This window comes from Rhinoderma darwinii, chromosome 5 (genome assembly GCF_050947455.1).
Source record: "Rhinoderma darwinii isolate aRhiDar2 chromosome 5, aRhiDar2.hap1, whole genome shotgun sequence".
Taxonomy (NCBI): Eukaryota; Metazoa; Chordata; class Amphibia; order Anura; family Rhinodermatidae; genus Rhinoderma; species Rhinoderma darwinii.
Window position 1 is genome coordinate 256,741,339 of NC_134691.1, and position 26,604 is coordinate 256,767,942.

Below are 26,604 nucleotides of genomic sequence, written 5' to 3' on the forward strand. Positions count from 1 at the left end.
TCAGGACCAAATCCCTTCCAATCCACCAAATAAAAGGTCTTTCCTCTCACTCTTTTGGTGTCCAGGATCTCTTGAACCTCAAAGGTGTCTGAAGGGCCGCTGGAGACAGCCACAGGGCTAGGAGTCTTGGTGTAGCGGTTCAGGACCACTGGCTTCAGGTGGGATACGTGGAAGGAGTTGGAGATCTTGAGGGTAGGAGGCAGCCGAAGTTTATAGGCGACAGGGTTGATTTGTTTTAGGATCTCGAACGGTCCGAGGAACCTAGGAGCAACGTTGCATGACGGTACTCTTAGTCGAATGTTCCTGGAGGACAGCCAGACCTTTGTGCCAGGAAGAAACTGAGGTGGTTCTCTTCTCCTTGTGTCCGCCCTCCGTTTCATACGATCCACTGCCAGCAGGATGGAGGATAGTGTTTGCCGCCAAATTTTTAGAAAGTCCTTGAAGGCCGCGTCAGCAGCTGGTACCTTGGATGAATCAGGAACCGGGAGAGGTATTCGTGGGTGTTGGCCAAGTACTATGAAGAACGGAGTGTTCCTTGTGGACTCGCTAGTATGATTGTTGTAGGAAAATTCAGCCAAGGGAGCAACTGTACCCAGTCATCATGTTGCCTAGAGACGAAGTGACGCAGGTAGTTCTCCAAGATTTGATTGATCCTCTCGACCTGTCCATTGGACTGAGGATGGTAGGCCGAGGAAAAGTCCAACTTCACACCTAGAAGTCCGCAGAGGGCTCTCCAGAACCTCGAGGTGAACTGAACCCCCTGATCAGACACAATATGCTGCGGCAAGCCGTGCAGGCGGAAGACCTGTTGGATAAACAGTTCGGCCAGTTGAGGAGCAGACTGAAGACCGGTCAGAGGAACGAAGTGGGCCATTTTTGAAAATCGATCCACGACCACCCAGACAGTGCTGCATCCAGAAGAGAGAGGCAGATCCGTAATAAAGTCCATCGCTATATGCTGCCAGGGAGCATCGGGCACAGGCAATGGCTGTATCAGCCCAGCGGGTCTGGAGTAAGCGACCTTGTTAGTTGAACATACAGAGCAGGAGGAAACAAAGTCCATAAAATCTTTGGGCAGCGTGGGCCACCAGAAATGATGGGCAATCAAATCCCGGGTCTTACGGATCTCCCCGTGACCTGCCAGTCTTGAGGCATGTCCCCAGCGGAGGACTTTCCTTCGGTCAGCCATGCGCACAAAAGTTCTCCCTGGAGGGATGTCCCCAACTTGGAGTGGATTGACTGAAACAATACAGGACGGGTCGATAATGTTCTGGGGCATCTCCATAGTGTCCTCCATCTCGAAAGACCTGGATAAGGCGTCTGCTCTCACATTCTTGTCAGCCGGGCGATAATGGATCTCAAACTGGAACCTGGCAAAGAACAGTGACCACCTGGCCTGACGAGGATTCAGCCATTGGGCTGTCTGGAGGTAGGTGAGGTTCCTGTGGTCCGTAAAAATCAGGATGGGGTGAGCTGCGCCCTCTAGTAGATGTCTCCACTCCTCCAGGGCTAATTTGATGGCCAGTAACTCTCGATCCCCAATCGAGTAGTTGCGTTCTGCGAAAGAGAAGAGCTTAGAGAAATATCCACATACCCCAGACTTGCCCTTGGAACCTCTCTGGAACAGGAATGCACCAACACCGACAGAGGACGCGTCCACCTCCAACGAGAACTGTAGGGAATCGTCTGGACGATGGATGATAGAGGCTGACGTGAAGGTACTCTTCAGGGTATTGAATGCGGACTCCGCCTCAGGAGTCCACACCTTGGCATTCATGCCCTTCTTGGTGAGGTTAGAGATAGAAGATGTTACTGAAGAGAAGTTTGGGATGAACTGTCTGTAAAAATTGGCGAATCCCAGAAGGCCCTGTATGGCCCTCAAGCCTTGAGGACGTGGCCATTCCAGGACGGACTTTACCTTTTCAGGATCCATCTTGAGGCCTCTATTCGAAATGATGCAGCCCAGGAAGGGTAGAGCATCTCTCTCAAATACGCACTTCTCCAATTTGGCGTACAGTTGATTCTCCCTTAATCGCAGCAAGACTTGACGGACATGTTTCCGATGCGTCATAGGATCTGGAGAAAAAATTAAGATGTCATCAAGATAGACTACCACACAAACATAAAGGAGGTCACGGAAAATGTCATTCACAAACTCCTGGAAGACCGCGGGAGCATTACACATGCCGAAGGGCATTACTAGATATTCATAGTGTCTGTCCCGGGTGTTAAATGCAGTCTTCCATTCGTCACCCTGGCGAATCCGGATTAGGTTGTAAGCCCCCCGCAGGTCTAACTTGGAAAAGATCTTGGCACCACGTATACGGTCAAATAATTCTGAGATCAATGGCAATGGATACTTATTTTTCACCGTGATCTGGTTGAGACCCCGGTAGTCTATATAGGGACGTAGAGAACCATCCTTCCTTTTGACGAAGAAGAACCCGGCTCCTGCCGGGGAGGAAGACTTGCGTATGAAGCCCCGCTCCAAGTTTTCTCTAACATAGGCGGACATAGACAGAGTCTCTGGCAGAGAGAGAGGATATACCCTGCCACGGGGAAGGGAAGCACCAGGAACCAGCTCGATAGGACAGTCATATGCCCGATGTGGGGGCAGTGTCTCCGCCTCTTTCTTGCTAAAGACGTCCGCAAATGAAGCAAAATGACTCGGCAATCCTGCCAGTGACTGAGGCAGAGGAGGTTGAGCCAAAATAATCTGTCCCAGGCAACGATTGTGACACTTGGGGCCCCACTGTAGAACCTCTCCAGATTTCCAGTCCAGGACTGGGGCATGCAATCGGAGCCAAGGCAGGCCCAGCAACACAGGATCAATGGCTCTGGGTAGGACATAGAACGACAGCAGTTCGGAGTGGAGGGCCCCTACTTGAAATCTCATTGGTTTGGTCACAGCAACAACTGGGTTAGGCAGGGGTTTACCATCTACAGAAGCAATTGTCAACGGGCTCTCCATAGGGGTGGTAGGCAACTGAAGAAGGTCCACCAGATCTCTACGGATTAAATTAGCCACGGATCCCGAGTCCAGATACGCAGAGACCTGATGCATTCTCTCGCCGGACACTATGGTCGCTGGTATGGACAATTTGGATGAAAGTCCTTTTTTACCCAGGGTTGTCACGCCTAGCAACCCTAGGCTTTTGGGCTTTAGGGGACACAGGCACACAAGATGGCCACCGAGGCCGCAATAGAGATAAAGTCCTGAAGTGCATCTGCATGGTCTCTCCTGGGTGGATAGCTTACCCCGATCCATCATCACAGACTCCTTAGGAGGATCGACATCTGAGGACAGCAGGGGTTGCTGCAAAGTAGGTCCCAGACTAGGAGGGTCTCCCTCCCGACGAACCTCTCGGAGGCGTTCTCGGATCCGTATGTCAATCCGGGCGGACAGAAGAATGAGGTCATCCAGGGTGGATGGCAAGTCTCGAGCGGCAAGTTTGTCCTTAATCCTAGGGGACAGTCCATTCCAGAATGCCGCCACCAGAGCCTCATTGTTCCACAACAGTTCTCCCGCCAGGGTGCGGAAGTGGATGGCGTACTCACTCACGGAGGTGTCTCCTTCGCGTAGTTTAATCAAAGCAGCCGCTGCAGATGAGGCCCATCCAGGCTCCTCAAATACCATGCAAAAGGTCTGGAGAAAGGCTTGGAAATCACGGGTCTCAGGTCCTTGTCTCTCCCAGATAGGGTTCGCCCCTGCAAGAGCCTTTCCGGTGAGGAGAGAAATGATGAATTCAACCCTGGCACCGTCAGATGAAAATGTCCTGGAACACAGGCTGAAATGAATCTCGCACTGGTTCAAAAATCCACGACAGGAACCTGCGTCTCCATCACAGCGGTCCGGAATTGGCAAAGAAAAACGCGGCGACACTGCCAGGAGGTGTAGTCTGAGGATCAACACTGCCAGGAGGTATAGTAGGAGGAACGGCAGCTCTTGCTTCCTGCTGACGAACGAGAGCGTTCAAAGCTTGGAGGAGTTGGTCCTGTCGAGACTGGAGATCCAGCAAATCCGCCCGCATCTCTTGTGACGTCGTCATGGTCTTGGATTGACCAGCAGGGTCCATGGCCTGAGCTCACTGTCACAAAGGGTTCGTGGACCCACTGGGCCGTACCGTCTTGGCGGTATGGTAGCTGGCCAACAGGACGCAGGTCAAAGTCTATAGTTCGTATAGGGTACCTGTGGCAGCTCGGACAGTAGAGAGGCAGGCTAGGCAGGAACTTGGCAGCAGGTGGAGGTCAGGTGTGGAGAGGCAGGTCAGGCGTGGAATATAGCACAGCACGGCTACAGCAAGCACGACACTAGATTCAGGAACAGGAACAGGAAACCACTGGGAGCAGGAAACACTTTTACAAGACAGACTAGGGATACAACAACAAAGCTCAGGCATAGAACTAGGGGGCTTGACCCCTCTTATAGTCCAGAGTACTCACAGGTCAAAGGTCAGGAACGAGTTCCGGTGCGCACGCTGCCCCTTTAAGAGCGGGCACGAGCGTGCGCGCGCGCGCACCCTACGGGATCCGGCATTGGTGAGTAGACACAAGCGCTGGCTTCTCCTGAGGAGGAGGCTGGGGCCAGCGCTTGCCGACTCGTGGCTGCGGCTGTCAGGGGAGGAACGGAGCGGACAGCCCGCAGCCACGGACATGACAGTTATCCTCATCTATCAAAATGTTTATTTCTTTGTTAAATCTTTGTTCCGCTCTCTGTGTTTCCAAAAGCGACACCAGAAATTGAGCACCAGTACAGCTTTTATAGGGGTTGTCACTGACATTTTGGAGACTAAATGGCAAATCTGCCTGGTCATGCGGTGACACTTAATACCTAATATTAGCACAATGGCAATCTTTATTTTTGACTAATGGATGTTATACATGGAGTTAAGTTAAAAAGTTACATTTATAGGTTAATCCTTTTTTCTGTTATCAATGTGAGCCAGAGTTTATATCAATCATTTATTAAAGCAGTTCTGAAAATATTATGTTGCTTTTCAAATAAGAAATGGCGTTACATTTTTAAGCCGTGTCTGCTATCATCGATCATGGTGTGTACGTGTGAACTGCTACATGTTGGTGCCAGCGTACCAGCCTTAGGTATCTATGGCTCATTAGTCCCTCAGCTGAATGTACAAGGTTAACTTTCAAAGAAATAGGTTTCAGCATAAGAGATTTATTAAGCTGGTAGATCATGTTGATTATACGTTACTTTGTCATCTGACTGGTAAATGACAGTCGAAGAAACAGAATTCAAGGTCACATTAATAACATGTTTTCTCAAATTGCCAACATAAAAAAAAGAATGAGAATATTCTGAAAGCTTGATTTTTTTTTATTGCGCTCATTGAATAAAAGTAATACAACTTTAAGAGACTCTTGTATTTCTGCCATATTTGGCAACTTTTGGAAATGCCCTTCGGGGAGATCCAGACTCTGCGGCACATGCAGTTGCCATGTTAACTGTACCGCACAGCATGCAAGAGCATCTCTCCATGCTTAATGTCAGTTCGGGTGGGAGAGTACAACTGGAGGGACACTTTAAACTGTTATTCCCATCACACATAGGTAGGCATATCTCCAGGATATGCCATAATTTGTGATGAATGCGGGTCCCTCTGCCGGGATTTAGCGGTTCTAATTTAGCGCTGCATCCCCTTCACTGTTTTTCCCTGAACAGCAGTACTCCTGGCCACCAGCAGTGTTGCAATTCTTTGCACAGCAGAGCATCACTGTGCAGGGAGAGAACTGAACTTTTTTATAGATGTTTTTCTCCACATTACAGGACTTTAACCTCTGAACACTTCTGCTACTACTATTATTTGCCCTGTCAGAGGACCTCCCTGGGGGTCTTACTTAGGCCTCGGCCTGTCACCATTAAACCGTCAGCCCTGGTAATTACAATGAGATGCAATGCATGGGGCGTATGCGGCTGCAGGGGGAAACTGGTTGTCTTCTGTGCACGAGAGATGCCTGCGCCTTAATTGTACGGCGCTGTACACTAATGCATAGCTGCCAGAGCTATACATTTTTGCAAATTGTTAAAGAAGTTGTCCCAAGATAAACATTATTTGCACATTTCTGGGATATGCCATCAATGTTAGATTTGCAAGAGTTTAACCAATGTGAACATCACTGATTGCCAGAACTAAGTGGCAGCGGTACTGGGAAAGCTTTGTGGGTTTCGCTCCGGCTTTATGCAAAATTTGTGCCATGAGTAAATAAAAAATGCCCATATCTCTGTAAGTAAAAGAAACAAATTTTGGCTTTAACTTGTGATTAATTAATATATGGCCAATTTTACATTCTGGGTGGAAATACTCTCTAACTACAACAATTCTTTCTATAGAAAAAGAAAATATATATCATATGTATAATAAGTTGTACATTGATGTTTGATGTTTTTAGAACAGACTTAACCCCTTAGTGACAACCAATATGCCTTTTCACGGCGGCGACTAAGGGGCCTTAGGCTAGGCCGCTGCCTTTTCACGACGGCCCAGCCTAAGTCCTGCACGGGTGTCCTGTGTAGTCTGGAGCCGAGACTCTGCTGTCTGATGACAGCTGGGCTCCTGCTCCAACGCCGGCGATCGAAGTTTACTTAGATTGCGGCCATTTAACCTGTTAAATTCCGCCGTCAATAGCGACCGCGGCATTTAACTTGTTTACAGAGGGAGTGAGCTCCCTCTGTCACCCATCGGTGGACCGCAAATGCAATTGTGGGTCTCCGGTGGGGTGTCATGGCAGCCGGGGGCCTGATGAAGACCCCCAGGTCTGCCCTGGGCATATGCCTATTAGGACATGTCGGAGGCACGTCCTAATAGATTGCCTGTCAGAATTACACTGACAGGTAATAACGCTCTGGTATACTAAGTATACCAAAGCATTATAGCAGAGATCTGAAGATCGCATAGTAAAGTTCCCTAGTGGGACTAAAAACATAAGTAATTAATGTGAAATTAAGATTATTAATAAAAATGACAGTAAAGAAATAAAAAAAACATTTTTTCCATAAAAACTGGTTTTATTTAGTAAAATATAAATAAAAGTAAAAATATATAGTATTGCCACGACCGTAATGACTCAATTAATAAAGTTAATATGTAATTTAAACCGCAAGGTGAACACCGTAAAAAAAAATGCAAAAAACTATAGCGAAATTGCTATTTTTTTCCAGTGCCCCCCAAAAAAGTCATAATAAAAATTAATCAATAAGTCCCATGTACCACAAAACAGTACCAATCAAAACTAGGTCTCGTCTCGCAAAAAAACAAGGCCAAAAAATTCCTACATTGACGGAAAAATGTTAAAAATGACGGCTCTTGGAAAGCGACGATGCAAAAACAAATAATTTTAAAAAGTGTTTTTATTGTGCAAAAGTCGTAAAACATAAAAAAACAATACATATGCGGTATCGTTGTAATCGTACGACCCATAGAATAAAACGTAATGTGTTATTTATGCCGCACAGTGAACGGCGTCAATTTAAAATGCATAGAACAATGGTGGAATTTCAGGGTTTTTTTCTAATTCCCCCCAAAAAAAGTTAATAAAAGTTAATAAAAAAATTATACGTACCCTAAAATGGTGCCATTAAAAAGTACAACTAATCCCGCAAAAAACAAGTCCTCATACAGCTATGTTGACGGAAAAATAAAAAAGTTATAGCTCTTTGAATGTGACTATAGAAAAACAAATAAAATAGTATGGTCATTAGGGCCTAAAATAGGCTTGTCACGAAGGGGTTAAAAGACGCTCAATGCATTAATGTGCTTCCAGCAGTTTAATGCTTTTTCTGTAACTTCTAGTTCAGCGCCCACATAAACAATATTTGAATTACATATACAATGTCCACAAATTTTGGTTACAAAACTAAGCTTCCTTGAAATAAATTAAAGCACATCAACAGGATCTGTACTGCATTATTTATGATTTGAAATTGTGAAGCTAGTTACCGTACTTTCCATTTTAGTAGATAATCCATGGATGAGAGCGGAGTTATAGCAGACACTATTTGATGCAAGCTTTGCATGTTTTGCCATTACTTCAATTATTAAATACAAATAAGACAATCTTATTCAGCACTATAGACAAGTCTAAACACAAAATCACACAAGGCTTTATTTCTGTTTTTAATCCAGACTACTTTAATGGCAATTCCTCCCAAATTCAAGTAAGATCTGAAATAGATCACTTTGGGATGGAAACTCACTAGGATACAATTTGCATTGATTTTTAAAGAGGTTGTCTCATCATGAAAACCACTTTTTGGATTAAAGTGGCCTGGCGATCAGCTGATTGCCACAGATCTGACTCCAGAAAACACAGTGATCAGCTTTTAATATCAGAGGAAGCTGGTAAGGTGCACATATATTTCCCCCTAAAGTATTACATGCCGGATATCCACATGAATTGCTAACCATATAATACATTGAAAGACATGGTTATCACAACACCGCTAATTTCTTAGGGAAATGTTGTTATAAAGAGGTTGCCCATTTTTGTATATAAAGCTGAAGCATTATAAATTAAACTGTCAGCAACTTTCTAATATACTTATTCCTTCCCATTTTCAAGATATCTACTTTCTATGAGGAAGATTATTGGTTTACATTCAAAGCTTGGAAACCCTTCTGATCTCGTCAGACTTTCACACAGATGTTAGGCCCCATTCACACGTTCTTGTCTTATATTTAGTGTGTTCGCTAGGAACATATGGCATACATTATTTTAGTATAAGAGCCTATGGGTGATGTAATGTACTGTATGGTACACGTCACAGGCATTCGTTAACTTTATACGTGGTCTGAAATTGCAACACAGAGTGTATTAGAAAGGGGCGGAGTTTCATCCTACAATAAGTAAGTTTTATTTACTGGACTGGACAATCTAAACAATCACTTTAAAGGGTTATTCCCAAGTTGAGTCATATTTTTTTTAGAATTCATCCTAATCTGAAATTAAATTATAAATCTATTGTTGAAATTTTGAAAAGCAGCTCTGAACTGTGCGCGCTCCTGATGTTTCTAGATAATGTAGCTCTAGCAGCATCGGGAGAACGATGGTCTCAACCAGGCATGGTAAGCGTGGTTGAGCCGAACCTCCCCCCAAATCCCTTGATTGTTTTATACTAACACCTTGAATTTCAAGGCACCCACGCCACTCCTTACTGCAACCCCCCGCCACCCTTCTCGGTAACCCACTCCCCCCCTCGTGGAAAGCCACTTCCCCCCCTCGCAATAAGCTGCATACCCCCCCTTGCGGGACCACTTCCCCATGCAGTACCTGGACCCGACCACTGATGTATCCACACGAGAGTTGGCCGGGCCGGCATCTAATGTGCATTTGCTGATATGCACGTTCACAATAAAAATGACACACTCTCCTAAGGACAGAGAGGATATCATTGCGCAAGCGCAGCCACCGCTATAGGAAAACAGTGGTGGTCGGATCCCCAGACAACGAGCAATAAACAAAGAGGGACTGACAGCGACATGGAGCACGGTTAAAGAAAACAACATCGCTTGGATAAAGAAAGGTATTTACAAAAATATATAACTTTAACAGGTTGAGCTTAATAGCTACATTTATATAGATGGGAATAACACTTTAAGTAACTACATGATGTATTATTGTAAGTTTATTGTATGTGAACCTACATTATATTTATTATATTCCTATCAAAGACATTTATGGCATATGCCAGAAATGTCTGATAGGTACGGGCCCCACATATCTTCAGAACAGGTGTCCACAGACCCCAGTCCCGCCTTGTGAGCGGCTCTCTCCATGCACTTCTATGAGCGTTACAGAGACAGGTGAGCATGCTTAGATCTCGTTCTTGAGGAGGGACCAGCACCTATTAGACATGGCACATTCTGCGGAATCGGGAATATCACGTTAAGCATCTTTTAAGTCCAGAGGTATCACAAATGTCTTTGTAAGCAAAACTACAGTACCTTGTGAAAAATACGTTTTTAACATCAATATATTAGGTCTATATAAGCCATTGCTGATCAAAGCTCGACACAAACTTCATAAAAAAAAAAAAACTTTTAGCATGAATATACTGCTAACCATTAAACTTTTCCAGAATATTTATTTTATAGTATTCTACTGCTCTCAGCTTATTTGTCTATATAACTGTACAAAAAGCTAGTTGAAGTTTCAAACGTCATATAGAAATCATTAAAACCTCACAATATGACAAAAACACCTATAACAATGATTGTCAGGCAACAAGTGACAGTGTGGTACTTACAGGCTGCAGAAGATAGATAAGAGATGATTCTTGGATCACTATTACAGGAATGGAGGAGATTTTGACAGCATGATAGAGTGTCTCCACTGAAGCCATAATCTGGTCAAAACGCCCCCCAAGTCCACCCAAAGCCACAATGACATCGACCTTAAGAAGCAAAGAGAAGTAATTTCAGATTAATAGAAAATAATCTTTTTTTTAAATAACACTATATATTCCAAACATGAAATGTGCATGATGCCCCAGTTATTTAAAAATCTTGTGAAAGACATAAAAATCATAGACACAGGGAACGATTATGATCGGAGCTTTAGGAGCTATAGGCCCCAGAATCTACCTATCCTAGCGGACCCTCTAAGTGTTTTTAAATATGTATTCATTCATTTAATGTTGTTCAGATGCTTTTTGGACAGTATCACATAGCTGCTGTATGACCCTGTGCAGGAGCATAGCTAAAGGCTCATGGGCCCCTTTGCAAAAGTTCTTCTTGCTCCCGTAACTCTTTATCACCGGTGGTGCGAAGCTTTGAGCTGCAAAGCTGGGTCTCTTAAGTGACCCATCGATGCAGCACTAGCAGCCAGGGACGTAGCTAGCGTCTTAAGACATCAGAATTTCTCTAAGAATCCGCCCCCTTTAGCTCTGCCACTTGATAGGATTAGATCCAGCGGCTCATCAGACATTATGGCACGATAGGTTTAGATCCAGCAGACAGTATGACACATGATAGGCCTAAATGCAGGGCCCTGCGGACAGTATGACACATGATAGGCTTAAATGCAGGGCCCAGCGGACAGTATGACACATGATGGGCTTCGATACAGTGCCTAGCAGAGAGTATCACACATGGTAGGATTAGAAACAGGGCCCAGCAGACAGTATCAGACATGACAGGCTTAGATACATTAGATACAGGTCCCAGCACGACACATGATAGGCTTCGATACAGTGCCCAGCACGAAGTATCACACATGATAGGATTAGACATACGGCCCAGCGGACAGTATTCTTATAGTTACTTTCCTCACTCCTGAATCAGGTTCTCTTCATCAACAGGCGCAGCGTGAGTCCTTTGCATCTCCAGGCACAGTGCTGGTCCTGAAGCCATTCAGCATCACAACGTTGTGCGTGGTGCGCACATAACATTGTGACACTGAAAGGCGTCAGGGCTCAGCGCTGCACCCGAACCTGAGTCAGGAATAAGGCGGGTCAGTATACGGTTACTGTAATAACAGGGCCCCCTGTAATTTATTACAAAGGCCCCAGTAACTACAGTAACCATGGCTACATGTGGTGCGGGGGGGGGGGGCCATAGACCCCCCCCCCAGGGCTTGGGGCCCAGTTGCAATTGCGACCACTGCAATCCCTATAGCTACGCCACTGACCTTGTGTGCATATCAATATTTGTAATTCAAAAGGTATTTAAAGATAACGGTGATGCGGTTAAACAAAAAGAAAAATGTACTTTGGAAAAAAAAAGTTCTCTAATATCTGGTATTGCCCCTTTGTCAAAAACAATCTCCAGCTGATCGCTACTATCAGGGCAGATGTGTGTCATTCTAGGACAGAACTGTAAAACTTGAACTCTCTCTGGACTGGACTGTGCAAAAGTCAGACCACGGTTTTGTTTCTTAAATTTCCAGTCATAATTAACTAAAAAGCAGAAAACATATTTATTAGATTACACCAAATTTTCCAGCACTAAGTATAATATTTAAAGAGGCTCTGTCACCACATTATAAGTGCCCTATCGCCTATATAAGGAGATCGGCGCTATAATGTAGGTGACAGTAATGCTTTATATTTAGAAAAACTATCCATCTATTTTAATCCATTTTATGAGCGATTTTTAGCATTATGCTAATGAGTTTCTTAATGCCCAAGTGGGCGTGTTTTACTTTAGACCAAGTGGGCGTTGTACAGAGGAGTATATGACGCTGACAAATCAGCGTCATACACTTCTCTCCATTAATTTACGCTGCACTAGCGATATAGTTATATCGTTATGTGCAGCTACATACACAAACACTAACATTACTGCAGTGTCCTGATAACGAATATACATCACTACCAGCCTGGACGTGATGTTTATTCAGAATCCTGACACTTCTGAATCTTTTCTGTGAGATTCCAGCAAGGCAAGCGTAATCTCGTTTGAAATGACAGGTTACATCGTAATCTCGTGAGATTATGCTTGCCTTGCTGGAATCTCACAGAAAAGATTCAGAAGTGTCAGGATTCTGAATAAACATCACGTCCAGGCTGGTAGTGATGTATATTCATTATCAGGACACTACAGTAATGTTAGTGTTTGTGTATGTAGCTGCACATAACGATATAACTATAGCTCTAGTGCAGTGAAATGAATGGAGAGAAGTGTATGACACTGATTGGTCAGCGTCATACACTCCTCTGTACAACACCCACTTGGTCTAACGTAAAAACACGCCCACAAAATAAAAAGCATTACTGTCACCTACATTACAGAGCCCATCTCCTTATGTAGGAGATAGGGCACTTATAATGTGGTGACAGAGTCTCTTTAATCTATCAATATTTTATTTCCCCACTCTTTGCTTCTTTGCATTCTACTGCCACCTAAACTCTTCCACCCTCCCAAACCCCGCACAGATAACGCCGACCCAGCCTCACCCCTTTTGCTTTGCCCTAGGCTGTAAACGTAAAAACCTTATTTATGTTAAAAAAAAAAATGAAACATAAAAGTTCATTAACTTAGATGTGATCAATATTATATGAATTCTGTGTGTCAGAGACACACACAGGACCCGCACTCAGCCGAGCCGGACTCCGCTGAGAGAATGATACAGTTTCTATGTAAACAGGATACATGGAAGCTGTATCGTAAAAAGTTATAAACCTTTTTAATAAAAGTTAATTACAAAAAATAAATAAATATTGATTTAATAAAAAAAATACATTAAAAAGTGTACCAAGACTAAGTGTTTCCTTAACTTTTTTGAACAGTGCATATATATATATATATATATATATATATATATACACACACACACACACACACTATATTGCCTTGCTCCACGCCAATTTTAATCCATACTCACAGAAGTAACAAGAAATAAAAGCATCAAGGTAAGTAAAAATCTTTAAATTTCTAGGCGGCACGCCAAACACTCTCGCCCGACCCTGGGTTTCACCCTTCCGGCTTCCTCTGGGGCGAGAGTGTTTGGCGTGCCGCCTAGAAATTGTAAAGATTTTTACTTACCTTGATGCTTTTATTTCTTGTTACTTCTGTGAGTATGGATTAAACTTGGCGTAGAGCAATCTTTTTTCAGAGGGTGTTGCACTATGTGTCTTCCTTTTTCCATCTATTAGAGACATAAGATCCTTTTCCTACCAGGAGTTCTTTGAATGTGGAGAGAGACAATAAGGAGCTTGGTGGAACTACAAGGATAATAATTTCCATCCACACCCTCATTGGATTGTGGATTGTCCACTGCATTTTTCTGGGAGAGAGTGTCCATACTGAATGATATTGGACTGTTAGCAGCACCGTCTGAGCGGTAAACTTAACTGTACTTTATATATGGCATTTAGGGTATTTGTTGGATCATACCCAATTTAGTTTTGCCTGCTCCGGTCTGAGAGAGATTTTGTGGGTATTTGAGCCAAGAGAAATCATCACTATATTGCCTGACTGCATTGTGCCAACTGTAAAGTTTTGTGGAGGAGGGATAATGCAATGTGATTGTTTTTCAAGGGTTGGCCTAGGCACCTTAGCACCACTGAAATCTTAATGCATCTGTATACCAAGACATTTTGGACAATTGTATGCTTCCAACTTTGAGGGAACAGTTTAGGGAATGCCCTTTTCTGTTCCAGCATGACTGTGCCCACAAATCAGCTTTCATAAAGGCATGGTTGGGTAAGTTTTTTGTGGAAGAAATTAACTGGACCGCACAGAGCTCTGACCTCAACCCCATTGAATATCTTTGGGATGAATTAGAATGGAGGTTGCGAGCCAGGCCCTCTCCTCATACATCAGTGTCTGACTTCACAAATGCTTTTCTGGATGAATGGGCAAACATTCCCACAGACATGCTCAAAGATCTCGTAGAAAGCCTTCCCAGAAGGGTGGATACTGTTTAAGCAGCAAAGTGGGAACCAACTCAATATTAATGCCTATGAATTTAGAATGGGATGTCATAAAATTTCCTCCAGGTGTAACGTGTATGTATCCCAATAATTTTGTCCATACAGTGTATATCTATCGATAGAGATTTATAGCGTAAGCCCGCAGCAGTAAAAGTACTTGAGGGGCTTTATACCTCACTCACTTTTGTTGAGATGTGTTAAATAAAGTAAGCCAGGAAAGCTGGGTTTCCTCAGAAAACTTGGTTTGTAAAATGTGGTTCTGGGAGTGGATTTCTGTGGAATAGCAGGTAGGATTGGTAGTGGCAGGGGCGTAGCTAGGGGGGGGGGCAGGCGGAGCATGTGCCCCGGACGCAACTTAGAGGGGGGCGCCAGCGCCACCTCCTCCTGCACTATAATTGTACCTGTGTCTATAGGACACAGGTACAATTAGAAGCAATGAATGGCCGGGTACGTTCCGTGCCCGGCCATTCAGCTCTTTTGTACGAGTGAAGCGGTATCGCGGTTCCGTCGCTGAAAGGCGCTGACTGACAGGGAAAGTCATTCTGCCCAGCCGATCAGCGCCTTTCATAGACACTTCGTTCAACCCCCAGGAGACCTGCACAGAAGAGAACAGGTCTCCATTGCTGCCGGACGGTGTGGGAGCGGGATTAAGGGGAGATTGAATAGTTTGTTATTTTATTGTAATAAAAAAAGTGTGTGGCTTTATCTACAGGGGGGCTTTATCTATGGGGGGGCTTTATCTACAGGGGGGATTTATTTACAGGGGGCTTTATCTACAAGGGGGGCTCTATCTACAGGGGTGGGCTATCTATGGAGCACCATATACAGGGGTGAGCTATATCTACAGGGGAGCTATATACAGGGGTGGGCTATCTATGGAGCACTATATACAGGGGTGGGCTATATCTACAGGGGGGCTATATACATGGGTGAGCTATCTATGGAGCACTATATACAGGAGTGGGCTATATCTACAGGGGGGCTATATACAGGGGTGGGCTAACTATGGAGCACTATATACAGGTGTGGACTATATGTGGAGCACTATATACAGGGGTGGACTATATGTGGAGCACTATATACAGGGGTGGGCTATATCTATAGGGGGGCTATATACAGGGGTGGGCTATATGTGGAGAACTATAGGGGGAGCTATTTGTGGGACACTATATACAGGGGTGGGCTATATGGGGGCACTATATATGGGGGGCACTATCTACAGGGGGCTCTATGGCAGGCACTATCTACAGGGGGCACAGTGTGTGTGTGTGTGTGTGTGTGTGTGTGTGTGAGAGACAGTGTATGGTGCTATTATAATTAGAGGTGCTGTGTATGGCGCTATTATATTTAGGGGCGTAGTGTGTGGTATAATGAGAACTTTATCTTTATGTAATGATGGGGGTAGGGAAACAGACAAGTGAGCCCTAATCTACCCGCCACTCAGTCCCTGCCTACTTGCAACGACCCACCCTAGGCAACGGGGTACAACTGGGCGACGGTCCCTACGCTCAATAAGTGCATGACAGACAAACAGACAAGGGTAAACAGAAGCAAAGGGAAATGGGGCAGTTGCCCACGGCAACACCGTGAGCAACAAGAGAGGTGAACGAGCCGAGTCAAACCAGGAGTGTACGAGGAACCAAACGCAGAGCAGGAGAGTAGTCAGTAAGCCAGGGTCAAATAGTTCAGAAGCTGCAGCAGGGCCAGGAAACCAAACGAGAAGAGTCACAAGCAAGGAGGAACAGGAAATATTTATTTAGATTATCTAGTGTTTTCTCTTAGCCTGAATATTCGCTCTTTAACAAAAACGCAAAAGCACATTTTTAGAAATTAGTTTCAATAATAGCCAATAATCCGAATAGATCAAAAGCACATTTATTCATTCAATGCCATCTTTTAGTACATGCTAAAACTTTCCAGAGGAACTCTGGGTAGAAAAAGCTGGCAAAGTCTATTGCAAATGAATTGTCACTGCATAACGTAAGAGGAACAAAGACTTACACTCCTAAATCTAGCTATAATGATTTATAGGATTATTTCAGTCGTATAGTTTTATATTAAATGTGGTGGGCCTTTTGTTAGAATGGTAAATCCATGTTGAAGTAATGTCATGATGCTGAGAGTGCTGACAGCTCAAACGCAAAGTAAGAAAACCAAGGGGGCTTCAAAAAGTGCTGAAAATACTTCATGTCCAGCATCGAACAATGAAATTCTGCAGTCTACCAGTTTGATATTTTTAAAGCAAAGAAAAGGCCGTGTGCAGGGCTGAAGAGGAGAAAAGAAAGTTAATCAGATCCAACTAAAAACAAATGATCAGACAAAAGCAATAATAGCCGAGTACATTTTAATAAGCCAGTAAAATATAACCTCAGCGAACGCAGAAAAGTACAACGAGCGGTTGGAGAATAGGATTGTGAAGTTTTATTTCCTTTTCTTGCAATAACAGCGCAAAGAAAAAAACAAAGAATATGCCTGTTACCTGACAGACGGCCTGTTGGGATCCCCAGTGCGAAGTAGTTTTAAATTATAATACATGACTAATGAATTGTAGCTAAATGAAAGCCTGCATTCCCTCTAAAGGAATAATGGTCATATTTCTTGTTGGGACAAAGCCCAAATACAGTTCGTCATACAAGTATAAACGTTTCATTGACAAAGGAACTCCACATACATGTTGAATGTCACTTTGTAATCATTTCAGATCAATGATACAAAAATTCTGTAAGAATCTGCATATGAAGTTTACTATTTTTAAATTTGATGAGACTGAAAAGCCTGGAGCTGTGAACCATGCATTGTGTTGAACACTGTAAAGTGTACAGTAATAGGTGTAAAAAAACTTAAATGGCGTTGTGGTTAAATACTTATGTGGTCAAAAACTGTTGGCTGACGAAAGCCTAGACTGGAAAAACTAGTCTTGTCTGAGTCTTAACACATTGTCACATACATGTAAGTGACAAATGTTAAAGGCTTTGAAAACTATATATATATATATATATATATATATATATATATATATATATATATTTTAAACAGTGTATCAGTGTGTTTGGTGCAACTATGTAATTACTTTTTATTACAAATTATCTTTACTTCAGATACAGCTGCTTTGTATTCTGTATACAGAGCAGCTATATCTTGCTCTGAATCCTGTATTCGTCTGACCCACGGACCTTATGGGTTCAATGTCAGCAGGTCCTGCGTGTCCCTGACACACAGGATCCACCTGTAATCGATCACATCTAAGGTATGAACTTAGATGTGATTGATAACAGCTGGATCCTGCGTGTTAGAGTCACGCAGGACCCGATGACACTGAACCAGTCAGTGCTGCTGAACTGACGGATAAATGTTTCAGAGCATGATACAGCTGCTGTGTATCCAGGACACAAAGTAGCTGTATCTCAAAAAGTAAAAATAATTTTAATACCTCTTGCACACAGCCGAGTTTGGGCCGTGAAAAACAGTCCGTGTGTCTGACACATTTCCCGGCCTGACCACGGTACAGGTGAACGGGACTCCTGGCATCATAGACATTTTATGATGCTAGGAGTCTACTGAACAAAATTAGAAAAAAGTTACAGGAGTCATTTCATGACTCCTCACGGAACTGCTGTTCCGTACTGTATATTTCTGTGTGCAGAGCTGTGTAGGGCACCTTTTTTTTTTACGTAGAAAGATATAGTGTTTATTAATACCATTTGGAGGAATGTCGATCACATTTTATTAAATTTTTTGGGGGGGTTGAAGTGGCAAAAAAACGTTGATTCGGCCATTTTGACATTTTTCCACCTACGATGTTCACCGTATTGGATAAATATTTTTATAGTTCGGGTACTTTTGGACGTGGGGATACCTAATATGTTTATTTTTATATGTGGTCCAGGGAAAGGGGGCCAATTTGAATTTTATTTTTTTAACTTTTATTTAGCCCCCCTAGGGGGTTTAAACCTGCGATCATTAGATCACTTATGTCATAGACTGCAATATCACAGTATTGCAGTCTATGGCAAAATCAGTGCATTGCTATTCAGACCTGCCATAGGCAGGTCTGAATAGCAATCTTCCTATAGCAGGACTGGGAGCATTCACAAGACTCCCAGCTGCTAGAGGAATACACTGGCTCCCGCGATCTCGCTGCGCGGGAGCCGGTGACTGGGCCCGAAGTGAAAGGGGCAGTAAAAAGCCCTCAGAGGGGTTGAATGCTTGCAATCAGAACTTTTTCTGATTGCAAGCATCGCCGCTGGGTCACTGCTGTGTAACACAGCAGACCCCCGGCGGCTATGGCGCCTGCTCTGCTTCCGAGAAGGCACCATATTTAAATACCCTTTCCCATTGTAAATAGCCAGTGGAGCGTCAGGAAAGAGTTAAGGGAAAATATGAAGTGCACTCATGGTATGTTACAGCCAATACTTTACTGCAATGGGCAAAATCAAAGATCACTTTGATTCGGCCTGTTTAACCCCTTAGATGCCACGGTCAATAGCGATCACGGCATCTAAGGCGTTAGAAAGAGGAGAGAAGCCCCCTCCCACAGCCCATCAACGCAGCGTGATTGCAGGGTGTCTATGGTTATCATGGCAACCTGGGGACCTAATGAAAGTCCCCGGGTCTACAAGCTTTGTGGTCCTATTGAGCCCAGCCTTTGTAGGAGCCTGCATGGGTATCACGATATGGGTAAGTTCATTCACACTTAGCATAAATACTGCAGATTTTCCGCAACTGATTTTGTCGCGGAAAATCCGCACCATAATACAGTAGCAGCAATTTGGATGAGATTTGAACAAATCTTATCCACACGCTGCATAAATGCTGAGCAGAAAAAATGCACAGAAATTGACCTGCGGTGCGATTTTCTGCCTTTTTTTTTCTACGTGCAGTTTTCCGCAGCGGACATTCTGTCCGAAAAACGTCACCACAATTTGGTGCGATTTTTAATTTGTATGATATATGTTATTTGCACATATTCCCACCATGAGCTGTTAGGTCATTTGCATGCTGCATGGCGCAGGTATGAAAATGCAGTGACATCAATGCGCTGCTTGTACTGGCACATCAAGCTGACATCCTCAGCGTCCTCCCAACCTCTAGTAGGCCACAGGCATAAAATAGCCTGTGCCTTAAAAGAATAAGTGGCGCGGCAGAGCACCAATGGCCTTTTGTTTTTTCTTTAGTTTGGGTGCATTGGATCAAAAATAAAAAATGGTTACAAAAGGTGCACAGGCTTCTAACCCCTTAAGGCTGGATTCCTACAAGACGAACACCCAGCATGTCCGACCTGGAACCCCCAGGACATTAAGTCCGAAAAATTGCACCACACTTACCCCCTCCCTTCTCTGACGTCCGCTCCGATTTCCCTGGATGACATTGCAGGCCATGTGATGATTCATCCTGTGATTGGCTGCAGAGGTCACATGGAATGCAACGTCATCCCAGGAGGCCAGTTCGCAGGTAGGAGGGCGTTCTGGGTAAGTATGATTTTTTTGTTCTACAAAAGTCACAACACTTGGCTTTCTGTTGCGGGTTTTGCATCCACATTAAATTCAATGGGGAAAGCCCACAACAGAAAATCATCAAAAACACAGCATAAATTGACATGCTGCGGAATTAAATTCCACACCGCAGGTCAAGTGATTAACATTTAAGCTGCGTTTCCGCACACAATTCCATTGGAGAAATTCCGCAGCATTTACGCTATGTGGGAAGCCGGCCTTAGGAAGGAAATAATTTTGGCCTTCAGGAGACGGCATACTTTTCCATTTTTATCTTCTTGCACTCAGAGACCCATCATTTTATTTTTTTGCTGATACTATTATGTAAGGTCTTTTTTTTGCACCTTGTAGTGTCTTTATTTTGTATACTTTTTTGGTATAGCAAAATTAGCATTTAATTTCTATTACTTTCATTAACAAAAATCAACATGCCAGCTTGTGAAGCTGCTAGTTCAGAGCTTTCTATTAACTTTTTTTTTTAAGCGTAATGTGTAAAAAATTTGATATGCCATTGTTTTTTTGCATTTTTTATCCATGGCTCTTCGAACACCTTAAATTTTGTCTTAAATTTATTTTAAGGGGATATACTGTGTAGTAGAACTTTTCTTATATGTATCAATAAAATTGTTTTTATTAAAAATAATCATGTTTATTCTTTACTTTATATTGTTGCCCCACAACGGGACTTTTTCTATTCAATGCTATTGTTTTATTATAATGCATTGTAATATGTAGCTCTTAGAACACTCCTCAGGTAAATGTACCACAATGGGCGCTTAGCACTGGCTCCCAGGACTTGCCGTTAAAAGTTGAAGTAAGCAAATATACAGTGGTTGACCTTTGATGTATCATGGATTCCAAAGTACCCTTATAAGAGTATTATCATAGAGGAAGCAAGTAATATTTGGTTATACACATAGAAGCACAATCAAATTCATTTTGTGAAGCTGTGATTATATGGTACATACAAGTTGTGCACAGTTATTACCTGGTATCAACATGTATAAACCCCATACTGGTGCATATGATCAGTTATCACCAAGGAATTTTTTAAAGTATCAGTCCAATTTAATTGGCAACTGGAAAGAGACAATCCTACCTGCGACCATTTGCTCAATTCAAAATTAAGCAACTTGGCAAATGGTCTGGATGAAAAATATTCTTATTTGTATGCCTACAGCTCCTATGCAGACTGATGAGTCTCCATTACAGACTACAAACCTTGAGTGTAGTCTGATCCTGCAGTTGTATTACTGTACTTCCTCTTACACCACTCTTGCTAACCTACAGGCAGTGGGAGAGGTGACAGATAGAAAGGAGTAAGGCCATTTATATGAGCATCAGATGCCATATATCTGATTTCAGTGCTCCTATAGGAAAACATGATGCATTAATTGGAAACCAATGCATAACTAAGTAGCCCATAATATGAACCTTTATTGCATATGCAAAAACTTGTGTGCATGAGGCCTTACACAACTACAGGATAAGACTACAATCAGGGTTTGTTTGTAGTCTGTTACCATGGAGACACAATCAAGAGTGTGCAGAGTTGCTTAATTGTATATGCATTGCAGCAATGAAAGAATTGTTTCATATACATATACTTTGAAGACAATATCCACAACAAGATCTATTTGCAGATTAACTGCATTGCCAAACACCATCTGGCTAGGTCAGCAGTCATAATAATTTAGCACTATAAAGTGCTAAATTATTATGACTGCTGACCTAGCCAGATGGTAGTTGACAATGCAGTTAATCTGCATAGCTATAGATCTACTTATATGCCTATACTAGGTAGATAAAATCATAGATGTACATACCTCCCAAGCGTCCCGGATTCAGCAGGACAGTCTCAGATTCCGGGGCGGCTGAGGTATGTCCCGCTATCAATTGTATGTGCGTCCCCAGGACGCAGACACAGTTGAAGCCAATTTTGAAGCAGGAAACCATCACCTCCCTGCATCAGAATTAGTTCATAGCGGAGGAGCTGAGGGAACTCCTCCGCTCGCAGAAGACTCCCCTGGCACAGCGCTACTTTAAGCTCTGTGCTCGGGGGAAGCTCTTGACGTCACTGTTCATATATGGACAGCAACGCCAAAGGCTACTCCATGAGCGGAATCCCCGTTGCCGAAAAGCTAGTCGGGGATTCTGCTCCTAGAGGAAACCCCTGAGGTCACTGTTCATACTAATGCTTCTCAATGAATTAGAATATCATCAAAAAGTTAATTTATTTCAGTAATTCAATTGAAAAAGAGGAACTCTTATTTTATAGATTCATTACACACAGAATGATCTATTTCCAGCATTATTCTCTTTTAATGTTAATGATTATGGCCTACAGTTAATAAAAACCCGAAATTTAGTCTCTCAGAAAATTAGAATATTGGGTAAAAGTTCAAGAATGTAGACTCATAGTGTCACACTCTAATCAGCTAATCAACACAAAAAACCTACAAAGGTTTCATAAGCCTTTAAATGGTCCAACAGTCTGGTTCAGTAGGCTATACAATAATGGGGAAGACTGCTACTTGACAGTTGTCCAGAAGACAGTCATTGACACCCTCCACAAGGAGGGTAAGCCACAAAAGGACATTGTTAAAGAAGCTGGCTGTTCACAGAGTGCTGTATCCAAGCACAATAATGGAAAGTCGAGAGGAAGGATTGTCAAGAAAAGGCCATTCCAGAATCTGGGGGAGATTCACAATGAGTGGACAGAGGCTGGAGTCAGTGCTTCAAAAGCCACCCCACATAGACGTATCCAGGACATGGGCTACAACTGTCACATCCTTGAGACAACGTCAGTAGCGTCTTACCTGGGCTAAGGAGAAAAAGGACTGATCTGTTGCTCAGTGGTCCAAAGTCCTGTTTTCATATGAAAGTAAATTTTAAATGTAATTTGGAAATCAAGGTCCCAGAGTCTGGAGGAAGAGTGGAGAGACATCAATCTAAGTTGCTTGCAGTCCAGTGTGAAGTTTCCACAGTCAGTGATGGTTTGGGGAACCATGTCATCTGCTGGTGTTAGTCTGCTGTGTTATATCAAGTCAAGAGTCAACACAGCCACCTAGCAGGAAATTTGACAGCACTTCACGCTTCCCCCTGCTGACACGCTTTATGGAGATGCAGATTTCATTTTCCTGCAGAAATTGGCACACTGGATTGGCCAGCAAACTCTCCTGACCTAAACTCCATAGAGAATCTATGGGGTATTGTCAAGAGGAAGATGAGATACCAGACCCAACAATGCAGACGAGCTGAAGGCCGCTATCAAAGCAACCTGGGCTTCCATAAAACCTCAGCAGTGCCACAGGCTGATTGCCTCCATGTCACGCCGCATTGATGCAGTAATTCATCCAAAAGGAGCTCCGACCAAGTATTGAGTGCATATACTGTACATAATTTTCAGTAGGCCTACATTTCGGTATTAAAAAATATTATTGAAATTGGCCTTATTTAATATTCTAATTTCCTGAGAGAATAAATGTTGGGTTTTCATTAACTGTTAGCCATAATCATTAACATTAGAAGAAAAAAAAGCTAGATCACTCTGTGTGTAATGAATCTATATAATATATGAGTTTCACTTTGTGAATTGAATTACTGAAATTAATTAACTTTTTGATGATATTCTAATTCATTGAGAAGGACTAGTATATGGACATTGATGTCAGGGGCTCCTCCTGGAGCGGAATCCCCGGCCAGAGTCGGCAATGGGAATTCCGCTCAAGGAGTAGACACTGACGTCAAGGTCCATAAATGCTTAAAGCAGCGCTGTGCCCGGGGAGTCCGCGGTGAGCGGAGGAGTTCCCTCTGCTCATTCGCTCTGAATTAATTCTGAAGAAGGGTGCTGATGGCTCCCTGCTTCAGAATTCGTGGCTACCCCTTGAGCAGAATCCCCATTGCCGATGATCTGTCCGGGGATTCCGCTCCTAGAGGAAACCCCTGAGGTCACTGTCCATATATGGACATTGACATCAGGGGCTCCTCCTGTAGTGGAAACCCCGGCCAGAGTCGGCAACGGGGATTCCGCTCAAGGAGTAGCCACTGACCTCACTGTCCATATATGGACGGTGACATCAGGGCTTCCCTCTAGGAGCAGAATCTGTGGCCTATGCTCTGGCTAGGGATCCAGAGGCAGTCCCAATGGCGCTATCTACAGGGGTGGTGGCGCCATCGTCAAGGGGGTGTGGCACTATCTACATGGACACGGTGGCACTATATAGGGACGCTATCTACATGGGACACTGTGGTGCTTTGTACATGGGCACTATCTACATGGGCACTGTCACTATCTACAAGGGGACTGGCACTAAGGGCAGCAAAGGGGGTATTATACTGTATGGGGGCAGCTATGGGGGTATTATGCTGTATAGGGGAATTTGTTTGGGCATTATACTGCATGAGGGCATCTGTATGGGCATTATACTGCATGGGAGAATCAGTGTGGGCATTATACTGTGTGCGGGCATCTGTGTTGGCTTTACACTGTATGGGTGCATCTATGGGGCAGTATACTGTATGGTTGCAGCTATGGGGGCATTATACTGTGTGGGGGCAGCTATTTGGCTTTATACTGTCTAGGAGGCACTATGGGAGCATAATACTGTGTGGGCTGTACTGGTTGTGTATGGGCGGGATTGGGTGGAATTAGAGGCGTGGCTTTTTAAAAAAAATAATTGCCGCACTGCGCACACACATCGGCTGTCCCGCTTTGTGATAGTTGAAAGTTGGGAGGTATAGATATATTGAACAACCAACTTTTAAACTGAAGTACCAGAACCAACATTGTACAGTTTATCTTTACAAACCCACACTCTTTTTTTTTTGGGTAATTCAATAGTGATAGGCACACATAACAATCACACAGAGAAATAATGGCTGTTATATATTATTTTAGTAACCCATTATCATGGAAACATATCTAAAGGGATTTTACACAGCACAATTATCGGGCAGACGGGCTTGTTGCCGATAATTGCCCTGTGTAAAAAGGGGAACGATCAGCAGATGACATAGCAAACGCTCGATCATCTGCTGGTTGTATAGTTTAAAAAAAGTAAAAGATTATCGTTGTCGGCAGCACATACCCATGTGTACACAGGGAGACATGCTGCATAAATGATAATAATGGATGGGGACGAGCGATCGGAGTGACGACCGCTCGTCCACATACATAGCTCCGTGTGACAGGAGCAAGCGAGCACTGATCAACGATGTCTTGTTGATCGGCGGTAGCCGCACCGGCCGCTTATCGATGGTGTAAAAGGGCCTTAACAATATGAACTCTTGCCCACATACCCCATGTTACCACTTTAAAAAAAAACTGTGGCCTATGCCATATTGAGATATATATATATATATATATATATATATATATATATATATACACACATACACTACCTTTCAAAAGTTTGGGGGTCACCCAGACAATTTTGTTTTTTCCATGAAAACTCACACTTATATGTATGAAACGAGTTGCAAAATGACTAGAAAATATAGTCAAGACATTGACAAGGTTAGAAATAATGATTTTTATTTGAAATAATAATTTTCTCCTTCGAACTTTGCTTTCATCAAAGAATGCTCCATTTGCAGCAATTACAGCATTGCAGACCTTTGGCATTCTAGCTGTTCATTTGCTGAGGTAATCGGGAGAAATTTCACCCCATGCTTCCAAAAGGCCCTCCCACAAGTTGGATTGGCTTGATGGGCACTTCTTGCGTACCATACGGTCAAGCTGCTCACTCAACAGCTCTATGGGGTTGAGATCTGGTGACTCCGCTGGCCACTCCATTACAGATAGAATACCAGCTGCTTGCTTCTTCCGTAAATAGTTCTTGCATAATTTGGAGGTGTGCTTTGGGTCACTGTCCTGTTGTAGGATGAAACTGGCTCCAATCAAGCGCTGTCCACAGGGTATGGCGTTGCAAAATGGAGTGATAGCCTACCTTATTCAAAATCCCTTTTACCTTGTACAAATCTCCCACTTTACCAGCACCAAAGAAACCCCAGACCATCACATTACCTCCACCATGCTTGACAGATGGCGTCAGGCACTCTTCCAGCATCTTTTCAGTTGTTCTGCGTCTCACAAATGTTCTTCTGTGTGATCCAAACACCTCAAACTTCGATTCGTCTGTCCATAACACTTTTTTCCAATCTTCCTCTGTCCAATTTTGTGTACTTTTGCCCATATTAATATTTTCCTTTTATTAGCCAGTCTCAGATATGGCTTTTTCTTTGCCACTCTGCCTTGAAGGCCAGCATCCCGGAGTCGCCTCTTCACTGTAGACGTTGACACTGGCGTTTTGCGGGTACTATTTAATGAAGCTGCCAGTTGAGGACCTGTGAGGCGTCCATTTCTCAAACGAGAGACTCTAATGTACTTGTCTTGTTGCTCAGTTGTGCAGCGGGGCCTCCCACTTCTCTTTCTACTCTGGTTAGAGCCTGTGTGTGCTGTCCTCTGAAGGGAGTAGTACACACCGTTGTAGGAAATCTTCAGTTTCTTGGCAATTTCTCGCATGGAATAGCCTTAATTTCTAAGAACAAGAATAGACTGTCGAGTTTCACATGAAAGCTCTCTTTTTCTAGCTATTTTGAGAGTTTAATCGAACCCACAAATGTAATGCTCCAGATTCTCAACTAGCTCAAAGGAAGGTCAGTTTTATAGCTCCTCTAAACCGCAAAACTATTTACAGCGGTGCTAACATAATTGCACAA

At 43.4% G+C, this 26,604-nt stretch overlaps 1 protein-coding gene across 3 annotated transcripts in view; it reads right to left on the bottom strand.

Annotated features, from left to right (window-relative positions):
• TPK1 (thiamin pyrophosphokinase 1) overlaps positions 1 to 26,604 on the bottom strand; it is a 682,711-nt gene that overhangs the window by 268,167 nt on the left and 387,940 nt on the right. For all 3 annotated transcript variants that reach the window (XR_012847973.1, XR_012847974.1, XM_075828584.1), the window contains exon 7: positions 10,262 to 10,408. Coding sequence is in view for 1 of the 3 variants with exons in the window: in XM_075828584.1 (XP_075684699.1) it covers positions 10,262 to 10,408 (147 nt within the window). In the remaining 2 variants the exon portion in view is untranslated. The remainder of the gene's footprint in view (positions 1 to 10,261; positions 10,409 to 26,604) is intronic.